General features: G+C 48.9%; 1 protein-coding gene across 6 annotated transcripts in view; it reads left to right on the top strand.

The window, feature by feature from the left end:
• Positions 1–3,109: 3,109 nt before the first annotated feature.
• Positions 3,110–12,728, top strand: part of tmem209 (transmembrane protein 209) — a 32,816-nt gene continuing 23,197 nt past the window's right edge. For 2 of the 6 annotated variants that reach the window (XR_011934021.1, XM_072471147.1), the window contains exons 1-4: positions 3,110–3,261; positions 3,790–3,934; positions 4,148–4,206; positions 12,538–12,608. Coding sequence is in view for 2 of the 6 variants with exons in the window: in XM_072471147.1 (XP_072327248.1) it covers positions 3,125–3,261; positions 3,790–3,934; positions 4,148–4,206; positions 12,538–12,608 (412 nt within the window). In the remaining 4 variants the exon portion in view is untranslated. Of the gene's footprint in view, positions 3,262–3,284; positions 3,334–3,789; positions 3,935–4,147; positions 4,207–12,476; positions 12,609–12,728 lie in introns of those variants that run through there. The other 4 variants (XR_011934022.1, XM_072471148.1, XR_011934023.1 and 1 more) reach the window with 3 other exon arrangements.

Here is a 12,728-nt window from a genome sequence, read left to right as displayed (position 1 = left end):
CCAATGGCAAGTTATGTAGTTGGCAGCAAAAAGTTAGAAAAGGGCATAGACAGATTTATGCACAAAACATCGGCAGGTGGAGTTCAAGAAGGGCACTGTGGAGCCAATTGCTTTGGATCTAAGAAAGACAAATCACAAGATTTTCTTAATTTGAGATACTGTGGACAATCAAAGATCAATGTAGGTGTCCATGTACATGAATCACTAGAATCTAATGCACTAATGCAAAAAGTGATCAAAAGATCAATGATTTGGAATTCCTCCAAACGGCTGTTTGTGCTAGGTAAATTGAAATTTTAAAAATAGAGATCGATAGGTTTTTGTTAAGTAGGTGTATCACATGGGCATGGAAAGGCAGCAAATGAAGTTGAGGCACTGACTGGACTGAAAAGCACAATAGCTCAAATGAATGGCTCCCTCCTGTTCACAGTGTTCCTATGGTTAACACTAGATGATCGTGATCATCTCCCTATGTGGCATTTGTGGTGAACCACTGTATTAGGGGATGTAAGGTAGGGCCTGCACTACAGGTTCGCCGGTAGCCCCTGCCGGCTGGCTCTGCCCATTATGAACTGTATAAATATGCATCACCTCTACTGCCCTGCCATTTCGCCAGCTGCAGCAGGAGGCCACGCATCTGACTGTAATAAAGCCACAGTTGTACCCAATCTGCGTCTTTGTGCAATTGATTGCGCATCAGCATTTTTCACCCTTGCCACTTGAGGGTTCATCTCTTAAGCTCCATTGGCTTCATTTTTCTAAGGACTGCTTGATGTTGTCCATGGTCAAATCTCCCTCAGGTGGTTAATCTCATTTCTCCTCTATTGTTGGGTTCTTGCATCCATTGCTGGATCAAGTCTGTGATGAGGTCTGAGTTGAGAACAAAGTGCTGAAATCCAACAGATCCCCAGGACCTGCTGGCCTACACAAGATTCTAAAAGACACAGCTGCAGAGATAGTGGCTGCATTAGCTATGATTTTTCAAAGTTCCTGGGATTCTGGAATCATAGAGTCCCTACAGTGCAGAAGGAGGCCATTCAGTCCATCGAATCTGCACCAAATCTCTAAAAGAGCACCCTACCCACGTCCACTCCCCGTCCACCCCGCTCTATCCCGTAATCTGGACATTAAGGGGTAATATCATGGCCAATCCACCTAACCTGCACATCATTGGACTGTGGGAGGAAACTGGAGCACCCGGAGGAAACCCCGCAGACACGAGGAGAATGTGCAGACTCCGCACAGACAGTGACCCAAGCCAGGAATTGAACCTGGGACCCTGGCACTGTGAAGCAACAGTGCTAACCACTGTGCTACCGTGACGCCCATATTGCATATTTCAAACATTCCGGTAGCGTACATTGGACTTATTCGTCCTTGAGGAGAGTGAGAGCCTTGTTCTCGATGTTCCATAACGAAGTATTATCAGTGAAATGTGCAGCTGTAAGTTGTTCAACTCATTCCCATGAAAGTCATTCTGCTGAGAAGCAGTTATTTTCAGACAGACAAGTCTGCTGTCACCTTTACCATCGTGCTTCAAGTTCAGTATTAGCCATTGTCCTCTTTTACCATCATGCCTCATGGGTTAATGTTGGCAATTGTCCCACTCAGCAGGATGGAGGGCAGTTAAATTGAGATCCAGAAGCCCCATTATCCTCTGGCTAACTGTCTTTTATATATAATTTAAAATGTATTTACAGGATGGTTAGGCCAGCATTTATTGCCAATCCCTAGTTGCCCTTCCGAAGGTGGCGGTGAGCTGCCTTCTTAAACCGCTGCAGTTCCTGAGGTGCAGGTACACACACTATGCTGTTAGGGAGGGAGTTTCAAGGTTTTGCCCCAGCGACAGTGAAGGAACGGCGATATATTTCCAAGTCAGAGTGGTGAGTGACTTGGAGGGGAACCTCCAGGTGGTGGAATTCCCAGGTATCTGCTGCATACGCGTATTCTGTAAATGCTGCATATGTATATGCTGTATGCTGTAAATGCTGTATATGTATATGCTGTAAATGCTGTATGCTTTAAATGTTGAATATGTATATGCTGTAAATGCTGTATATGTACATGTTGTATATGCTGTATATGCGATATTTGTAAATGCTGTATATGTACATGTTGTATGTGCTGTATGCTGTAAATGCGGTATATTAATATGCTGTATATGTATATGTTATATATGCTGTATGCAGTAAATGCTGTATATGTATATGCTGTATATGCTGAATGCTGTAAATATATATGCTGTATATGCTGTCTGCAGTAAATGCTGTATATGTATATGCTGTATGCAGTAAATGCTGTACATGCATATGCTGTATGCAGTAAATGCTGCATATGTATATGATGTATGCTGTAAATGCTGTATATGCTGTATGCAGTAAATGCTGTATATATATATGCTGTATATGCTGTAAATGCTGTATATGTATATGCTGAATGCAGTAAATGCTGTATATGTATATGCTGTATATGTAAATGCTGTATATGTAGATGCTGTATATGCTGTGTGCTGTAAATGCTGTGTATGTACATGCTGTATATGCTTGCATATGTATATGCTGTATACACTGTAAATGCTGTATATGTATATGCTGTATGCAGTAAATGCTGTATATGTTCCTTGAAGTCAAACAAGGATCTGATAACATTTTACTTTACCAATTTGTCAATGAAGGATGGTTGTATTTTGTTTTGATTTTAAATCTATAGCTGATTTGCTATTTATTATTAGGAAAAAATGAAATATCATGGTATTTTATAAAACAGTTCCTGGAGTTAAAATAATGATCTAATAATGGGGTGGGTGTTGCCAAACTGGGATGTCCAGTCAGTGGGTGTCTTGATCACAGTCTGGCCATTGACGCAGGGTCAGATTCCTGTGAACCGGGGCGTGACCCGCGCTTCGTGGGTGTATCCCTGGGACAATGGCCGTGTCCCGGGGACATTGGGCGTGTCCGACGCTTCGTGGGCGTGTCCCGGGGACAATGGGCGTGCCCCGTGGACAATAGGCGTGACTCGGGGACAATGGGCGTGTCCAGGGGACAAAGTACGTGTCCCAAGGACAATGGGCGTGTCTAGTGGACAATGGGCGTGTCCCGGGGACAATGGGCGTGTCCCAGGGACAATGGTCATGTCCAGTGGATCACGTGTCATTTTTCCCGCGTCCGTTCAAAAGGTTTTGGCTGACGTCAGATCTGACGTTTCTGAGCGGAAAAATGTCATTCTACTTCCGGTGGCGATAGCGCGGCTGCGGAGCGAGAGGTGAGTGAATAAGGGCGGGAGAAGCGAGGAAAAGAGAAACACAGGGGGTGTGAGAGTGAGGGAGACGAGGGTGTAAGCAGCTCCGAAAGAGTGGGGGCATGAGTGGGAGGAGAGCGAGGAGAGCCTGGGGCCTGTGGTTGTGGGGGGTGGGTGGAGAGCCATGGGGCTTGCAGATGGCGGTGTGCACAGCGGGTTGGGGGGGGGGGGGGGGCTGAAAACCTGGGGTAACGTGAGGAGTTTGCACATTCTCACCCCCACAACCCAAAAATGTGCAGGGTAGGTGGACTGGCCACGCTAAATTGCCCTTTAATTGGAAAAAAAAGAATTGGGTATTGTAAATTCATTAAAAAAAAAAGAAACGTAAGCCTACTTGTGACATTAATAAAGATTATTATTATCCCGCCCACCTTTAATTCTCAAACAGTACCGTGTTTCTTTATGCTGCTTGTCCGAATATTGAAAGGTTCACTAAACCAGTTTATTGTTTACCGAAATTCGGTGACTGAATCTATTGATTTGTGTCCACAGAAATGAACCCAGTGGGGAATGGGGCCCCTGGCTCTGCCCTCATCGACCGGACCATACAGATGAGGAAAGAAGCGCAAGCCAGGAAGGTTATGCTGGTCTGGGGCTTGCTCAACGTCGGGCTAGCTGGGATGATCTACATGGAAATGTCAGTGGCTTTTCCTTGATTTCTATTTTGTTCCCGTTGTAGAATAAAATTTTATACCTTGCTATAGGGAAAGAACTTGCATTTCCTATTTAGCTATGTTGAAGTCCCCCTGTCTGAATTCAGACATTTGGTTTGTAGCTGATCATGTAACTTTTTTTATTTTCAAGTGAAGATGAGTGCATTCCTCATTTTTTAAAAAATATCATTCCGCAGGACAGGCAAATTGCTGAGCAAATTCTACAACATCAGCTACTGGCCCCTGTGGTATATCGGTGAGTAAGTCTATCGTGTCTGCCACTTGTATCCTTTCCCACACGTTACTTGTAAGCGGGTGGCTGCTCTGGGATGACCACTATGGGAGAAAGAGGATAGCAGTTTATTTGGACCGAGCAGATGGGGTATTTTCTGCATGTGGCAGGCTGCTACCACTGCCACCTCTCTGGGATGCTTCGGACATCTGATGCCCCAGCTGCTTGTTGGTCCACTCTTGTTCCCACCTTCGGCCTAATCTTCGTGTATGTTTTTTGTTTCCATATTGTAGAACTTGGTGCAGAAGGAGACGTTTGGTCCATTGTGTGTGCCATTTCTCTGAAATCGCTACCCACACCGTCTCATTCTCACCCTTTAAGTATTTATTCTTCAAGTGTTTGTTTACTTTCCTTTTAAAAGTTCCCCCCCACCATTTCTGCACAGCCCTTTGTCTCCAAACTGGGAGGTGAGTTAAAGAAAACGAGAGCTAGCAGCAAATAGGGACATAGTACAAAAAATCATGGAGAAATGTTAAAATGAATAGTCTGCAGGCACTGTATCTGAATGCATGGATCTTTCACAATAAGGTGGATGAATCAACAGCACAAATTAGTGTACATGTGAATGATATGATTGCGATTACCGGGACAAAGCTGCATGGTGACCAAGGCTTGGAATTGAATAGCCAAGAGTATTCGATATTTAGAAAGGACAATCAAAAAAGAAGGTGGGGTGTTGTTAGTTAAGGATGAAATCCGTGCAATAATGCTAGAGGATATTGGTTCAGAAAATCTAGGTGTAGAATCAGTCTGGGTGGAGCTAAGAAGCAACAAGGGGCAGAAGACTGTGTTGAGTTGTTTAAGGCCCCCAAACAGTCATGGTAAGGTAGGGGATGGCATTAAGCAGAAAATTTGGGGTGCATGTAACAAGGTTGCTACAGTAATAATAGATGACTTTAATCTACATTTAAACTGGGCAAATCAAAATGGCAACAATATTATGGCAATGAATTCCTGGAGGGTGTACAAGCTTTTCTTTTTAGACCAGTATGTTTAGGAACCAAATAGAGAGCATGCTATCTTGGATTTGGCATTATGCAATGTGAGGGGGGTATTGGATGATCTTGTTGTGCAGGGTCTTTTAGGGATCAATGACCATAACATAATTCTTAATTAGGTTGGAAAGTGAAGAAGTCCAATCTGAAACTAGGGTCTTCCATCTAAACAAAGGAAAATACCAAGGTGTGAATTGGCTCAGATAGATTGGGGAGCTTCAATAAAAGGCATGATGGTGGCTAGGTAATGGCTAATATTTAAGGAACGAATGTATGCACTGTGACAGTTAAACATTCCTTTCTGGTGCAAACACAAAACAAGAAAATCGGCCCAAATATGGCTTACAAAAGAAATGAAGGGTAATGTTAGATTCAAAGAGGAGTCCTATAAAGTTGGTAGAAAAAGTAGCAAGCCTGAGGTTTGAGAGAAGTTCAGCATTCAGCAAAGGAGGCCAAAGAGATTGAGAGGGGAAAATAGAGTATGAGAGTAAACTTGCAATTAATGTAAAAGCTTCTATAAGTATATTTTTTTCAAATAAATTAATGAAGCTAAATGTAGGTGTCTTGCAGTCCAAAACAGGAGAGTTTATAAGGGACAAGGAAATAGCAGAGAAATTAAACAACTACTTATTGATGGAGAGAAAACATGAATAACTTTTCAGAAATGCTAAGGAATCAAGGGTCGCGCGAGAAGGAGGAATTGAAGGAAATTAGTATTGTTAAAAGAATAGTGTTGGAGAAATTAATGGGGTTGAAAGTGGGTAAATCCCCATGGCCTGACAACCTACATCCCAGGATACTAAAGAAGCTGGCCATGGAAATAGTGGATACAATGGTTGTCATCTTCCAAAATTCTGTTCATTCTAGAATAGCTCCAGCAGATTGGAGTGTGGTAAAAGTAACCCCACGTTTTAAAAAAGGAGGGAGGGAGATAGCGGGAGACTACAACCTAACATCAGTTGTAGGCAAAATCATAGAATCCTACAGTGCAGAAAGAGGCCGTTCGGCTAATTGAGTCTGCACTGACCCTTTGAAAGACCACCCGGACTTCCGGTTGCGGCTATGCCTTGGTAGGTCGCACGGTTGGCAGCTCCCGCCGATAACGGACTTTTGGGCCCTTTCAAGGAGCTCCAGCGGCATTTGGACGATGATTCCCTGTGTGGGAAGGAAACAGTGAGGGTCCCCCAGCACTGTATGGAGTGGACCAGGAGCGGAGCGGTCAAAAAAGTGGCTTTAGAGAAGAGAGGAGAATGGGCACGAAAAAAGAAGATGGCGGCGATCAGGCAGCGTGGGCCCAGTGGTCTCGGGAGCAGCAGTTTTTGAGAAGCTGCTTTGCGGACTTGAAGGCTGAGATGTTGGCCCCTATGAAGGCGTCGATCGAAAGGTTGGTGGAGACCCAGAATATGCAGGGGACGGCGATTAAGGAGGTGCAGCAAAAGGCCTCTGAGAATGAGGATGAGATTCTGGGTCTGGCTGTCAAAGTGGAAGCGCACGAGGCGCTGCACAAAAAATGGCAGGAGAAGCTGGAGGACCTGGAGAATAGGTCGAGGAGGCAGAACCTGCGGATTTTGGGTCTCCCTGAAGGCGTGGAGGGGTCGGATGCTGGGGCGTATGTGGCCACGATACTGAGTACGCTGATGGGCGCCGGGGCCTTCCCGAGGCCCCTGGAGCTGGATGGGGTGCACAGAGTCCTGGCCAGGAGGCCAAGGGCGAACGAGCCGCCGAGGGCTATGGTGGTAAGGTTCCACCGCTTCACCGACAGGGAGCGTGTCCTGCGATGGGTGAAGAAGGAGCGGAACAGCAGGTGGGAGAACACCGAGATCGGATTTACCAGGACGGGGGTGCAGAGCTGGCCAAGAAGCGGGCAGGATTCAATAGGGCCAAGGCGGTCCTCCACGGGAAGGGGCTGAAGTTCGGGCTGTTACAGCCGGCGAGGCTGTGGGTCACATACCAGGACGACACCACTATTTTGATACGCCGGATGAGGCGTGGACTTTCATCAAAAATGAGAAGTTGGACTCGAATTAACGGTTTGCAGTATGTTATGAGGGTTGTGGGTGAGGGAGATGGGGCGATGTTTGGGTGGGGTTTTCCCCCGCGTTTTCTTGGGTCTGGGTGGCCCCGTGGCCTGGGGCCCTCGGGGATTGGGGCGAGGTCGCAGTTGGGAGGAGCTGCATCATAGGAGGTGGGGTCGGCCCAGGCAGGGAGCGCGGCTTTTTCCCCGCGAAATGGTGGGGGCGGTATCCGAAGCGGGGGATGGTTCTGTGTTCGATGTCCGCATTGGTTTATATGGGGGGGGGGGGGGGGGGAAGCCTCTCTTTTTACCCCACTTAGGTTGGGGGGGGGGGGGGGGGGGTGGCTGGAGATTTCGATGGGGAATCCAAAGGGGGATTGGAGGCGGGAGCGGCCGGGGTCAGCATGAGTCAGCTGGCTTACGGGAGTGCATTTGAGGAGGTGGTATTGTGGCGGATAAGGGGGGGTCGTTATGTTATGGTGAGTGGCAGGCTGCAGGGGGCCTGGGTGGTGCTAGTGAATGTGTATGCTCCGAACTGGGACGATGTGGGGTTCATGAAGCGGATGCTGAGTCCAATTCCGGATCTGGAGTCATGTAGTTTGGTAATGGGGGGGGACTTCAATACGGTCCTGGACCCGACTCTGGACCGGTCCAGGTCGGGTAAACGGCCAGCAGCGGCCAAGGTCCTGAGGGGGTTCATGGACCAGATGGAGGGAGTGGATTTGTGGAGATTTGCCAGGGTGAGGGAGTTTTCCATCTTCTCCCATGTACACAAGGCTTACTCGCGGATAAAATGGTTTCGTGCTAGCAGGGCGCTGATCTCGAGGGTTGAGGGGACGGAGTATTCGGCCGTTGCGATCTCTTACCACACCCCGCACTGGGTGGAGCTGGGGGTGGGGGAGAAGAGAGGCCAACGCTCGCTGTGGCGAATGGACGTGGGACTACTGGCGGACGACGAGGTCTGTGGGCGGGTCCGGAGGTGCATCCAAAGATATGTGGAGGCCAATGATAATGGGGAGGTGACGGTGAGTGTGGTCTGGGCGGCGCTGAAGGCAGTGGTCAGGGGAGAGTTAATCTCAATCAGAGCCCACAGGAAAAAAGGAGAGGATGGGGAGGGAGAGATTGGTGGGGGAGGTACTGAGGGTAGATGGGAGGTATGCGGAATCACCCGAGGAGGGGCTGCTGAAGGAGCGCCGGAGCCTCCAAACGGAGTTTGACTTGCTAACCACTGGGAAGGCTGAGGCCCAGTTGAGGAAGGTACAGGGAGCAGTGTATGAGTATGGGGAGAAGGCAAATAGGATGCTGGCGCATCAGCTGTGGAAGAGGGAGTCGTCTAGGGAGATTGGGGGAATTGGAGATCGTGGGGGGAACATGGTGTGGAGTCCAGCTAAAATAAAAGAGGTCTTTAAGGACTTCTATGGTAAACTGTATGAGTCAGAACCCCTGGAGGGTGGGGAGGGGATGAGGCAATTCCTGGACCAACTGAAGTTCCCAAAGGTGGAGGAAGGGCGGATAGATGGACCTGGAGCCCTGATTGGGATGGAGGAGCTAGTTAAGGGGTTGGGGAGTACGCAGGCGGGCAAAGCCCCGGGGCCGGATGGGTTCCCCGTAGAGTTCGATAGGAAATTCCCAGAGGTGTTGGGCCCGCTGTTGTTGAGAAATTTTAATGAGGCTAAGGAAAAGGGTATCCTTCCCCCGACGATGTCGCAGGCTCTGATCTCGCTTATCCTCAAGCGAGATAAGGACCCGCTGCAATGCGCCCCTGTAGGCCGATTTCACTCCTTAATGTGGATGCCAAGATCTTGGCCACTAGGATTGAGGATTGTGTCCCGGGAGTGATTCATGAGGATCAGACGGGGTTTGTGAAGGGCAGGCAGCTGAATACGAATGTGCAGAGGCTCCTGAATGTGATCATGATGACCTTTGGGGGGGGGGTTGCAAAAGTGGGAGTAGCAATGGACGCGGAGAAGGCCTTCGATCGGGTGAAGTGGGAGTACCTCTGGGAGGCGTTAGGCAGATTTGGATTTGGGGATGAATTCATAGGGTGGGTCAAATTGTTGTACCATGCTCCGGTAGCGAGTGTGTCGACGAATCGGCTGCGGTCAGGGTACTTTAGGTTATATCGTGGAACGAGGCAGGGGTGCCCTTTGTCCCCCCCCCCCCCCCCTGCTGTTTGCCTTGGCGATTGAGCCGCTGGCCATGGCGTTGACGAGGTTGGTTCGGGGGGGGGGGAGCACCGTGTTTCGCTATATGCGGATGCCCTGCTTCTGTATATTGCGGATCCAGTGGAGGGGATGGGGGAGGTCATGCAGGTTCTTGGGGATTTTGGAGACTTTTCGGGATACAAGCTAAACATGGGACAAAGTGAGCTTTTTGTGGTGGATGCGAGGGGCCAGGAGAAGAGGTTGGGGAGCTACCGCTCAAGATGGAGGAGAGGAGCTTTCGGTACTTCGGCATCCAGGTGGCCGAGAGCTGGGGGATCTTGCACAAGCTCAACTTAGTGCGGCTGGTGGGTCAGATGGAGAAGGACTTGAGGAGGTGGGACATGTTGCCACTCTCCCTGGCGGGCAGGGTGCAGTCAGTAAAGATGACGGTCCTCCCTAGGTTCTTGTTCGTGTTCCAGTGCCTGCCCATTCTCATCCCCAAGTCCTTTTTCAAGCGGGTAAATAGGAGTATCACGTGATTTGTGTGGGCAAATAAGACCCCGCGGGTTAAGAGACTGTTTTTGGAGCGCAGTCGGGGACTGGGTGGGTTGGCGCAGCTATTACTGAGCAGCGAATGTGTCGATGATTCGGGAATGGAGGGAGAGGGGGCGGAGTCCTGTATAGATACTAGTTTGGGGGCACTGGTGACGGCACCATTGCCACTTCCGCCGACGCGGTATACCACGAGCCCGGTGGTGGCGGGGACACTGAGGATTTGGGGGCAGTGGAGACGGCCTAGGGGCGAGGTAGGGGCCTCAGTTTGGACCCAGGTAGGGGCCTCCGTTTGGACCCAGGTAGGATAGACGGTGGGTTCCTAAGCTGGCACAGGGCGGGAATCAGAAGGATGGGAGATTTGTTTATCGATGGGACTTTTGACAGTCTGAGGGCGCTAGAGGAAAAATTTGGGCTACCCCCGAGGAATACCTTTAGGTACATGCAGGTTCGGGCATTTGTGAAAAAACAGGTGGGGGAATTTCCGCTGCTGCCTGCCCGGAGGATACAGGACAGGGTGTCTCGGGGGTATGGGTGGGGGATGGCAAAGTATCGGACATGTACCAAGAGCTGCAGGAGGCGGAGGAGGCCTCGATGGAAGAACTGAAGGGCAAGTGGGAGGAGGAGCCTTATGAGGGCCTGTGGGCTGATGCCCTGGGCAGGGTCAATTCCTCCTCGTCTTGCGCCAGGCTGAGCCTGATTCAGTTTAAAGTGGTGCACTGGGCGCATATGACAAGGGTGAGAATGAGTAGGTTTTTTGGGGTAGAGGACAGGTGCGTGAGGTGTTCAGGGAGCCCAGCAAACGATGCCCATATGTTCTGAACATGCCCCCGCTTACGGAATTTTGGAAGGGCTTTGCAAAGGCTCTGTCCAAGGTCTTGGACACTCGGGTAAATCCGAGCTAGGGGATAGCGATATTTGGGGTATCAGACTATCCGGGAGTGCAGGAGTCGAAAGAGGCCGGAGTTCTGGCCTTTGCCTCCTTGGTAGCCTGAAGAAGGCTCTTGTTAATGTGGAGGGACGCAAAACCCCCAAGTGTGGAGGCTTGGGTCAATGACATGGCGGGGTTTCTCAGGTTGGAGAAGATAAAGTTTGCCTTGTGAGGGTCTGTGCAGGGGTCCTCCAGGTGGTGGCAACCGTTGCTTGACTGTCTCGTGGAGCGTTAGGTGGAGGTCAGCAGCTGCAGCAACCCGGGGGGGGCGGGGATTTCATTTTATTTGTAAGGGGCGGATGCCCTACTTTGCTTTGTTTTTGTTTATTAAATTCTTAGTTGGTTGGGGGGTTAAGTTGTTTTGTTGGAACAGTGTTTTGACTACTTTTGCATTATATTTTCTATTGTAGTGTTTTGTTGAAAAATTATGGAAAAATCTTGAATAAAAACATTTATTTAAAAAAAAAGAAAGACCACCCTACCGAGGCCCAATCCCCCGACCTATTTCTGCAACCCCACCTTAAGGGACAATTTAGCATGGCCAATCCACCTAACCTGCACATCTTCGGACTGGGAGAGAACCGGAGCACCCGGAGGAAACCCACGCAGTCACGGGGAGAACGTGCAGACTCTGCACAGACAGTGACCCAAACCTGTCTGGAGTTTGAATGAAGCAACCAAAAATAATATCTCCGAATTTGCTGATGACATGAAGCTTGGTGGGAAGTGGAGTGATGAGAAGGATGTTAAGAGGCTTCAAGGTGATGTACAAAAGGGACCTGGATGTCCCAGTATACCAGTCACTGAACGCAAGCCTGCAGGTACAGCAAGCAGCTCGGAAGGCAAATGGTATGTTGGCTTTCATTGCATGGGGACTGCAGTTTTCATTTCCTTAACTCAGAAAGGAGATACTTGCCATTTAGGGAGTGCAGCAAAGGTTCACCAGACTAATTCATGAGATGGCAGGATTGTTGTGTGAAAAGAGATTGGGTCAACTGGTTCTAAATTCCGAAGAATGAGAGGGGATGGAATTAAAACACAATATTTTGACTGGACTGGATGCAGTGATGCTGTTTCCTCTGGCTAGGTGGGTCTGGAACAAGGGGTCACAGTAATTCTCTGCCACAGGCTGTGGTGGTCAATCACTGAATATATTTAAGAAGGAAATGGATAGATTTCTAGACTCTGAAGGTGTCCAGGAGTATGGGGAGAGCACAGGAGCACGTTTCGATAGAGGATCGGTCATGATCATGTTGAATGTTGGAGCAGATTCAAAGGACCGACTGGCCTCCACCTATTTTCTATCTATGTCCCCTTGCTAACAGATGGCCTCTGGTTCCGGACTTACTGAATGGAAATACCACCCATCTCTCTGAAGCTGCTATCAGCTTTCCACTGAGACCAGACACTGCTGAGAGCAGCCAACGCTACATTGAACAGGGAGTTAAATCCTTCTGTTTTGTGTATTTCAGCTTAAGAAACTGAATAGCTAAGGAGCCAACAGTGTAACAGGAATCCTGCGCAAACACTGCCTGAATTTAGTTTGGTCTCTTCCATTGCATGTCTTGTAATTTTCCTGTTTCTTCATTCTGTTCCAGAGCTAGTGCTGATCACCTTGTTTTGCCTGAATGCTTTATTTGATTTCTGGTGTTACTTCAGGAGTGCCGTGGTCCCAGCCAACCTAGTGATGACCCCGCAGCAGCAGAGCCTGCTGGGAATGATGAATCCAGGTAGGTTGGGATGTAGCAGCGATGCAGTGTAGGGAGGAAAAGGACTTGTGTTCATGCAGTGACCATGGGGGGATCCCAAAATGCTTCACTGTTAAAGTAAGGCATCCGGCAAAGGTGGGA

The sequence above is a fragment of the Scyliorhinus torazame genome, chromosome 13 (genome assembly GCF_047496885.1).
Source record: "Scyliorhinus torazame isolate Kashiwa2021f chromosome 13, sScyTor2.1, whole genome shotgun sequence".
Classification (NCBI taxonomy): Eukaryota; Metazoa; Chordata; class Chondrichthyes; order Carcharhiniformes; family Scyliorhinidae; genus Scyliorhinus; species Scyliorhinus torazame.
The sequence above is the reverse complement of the archived record's forward strand: the minus strand, read 5'-3'. Positions and strand labels throughout refer to the sequence as shown.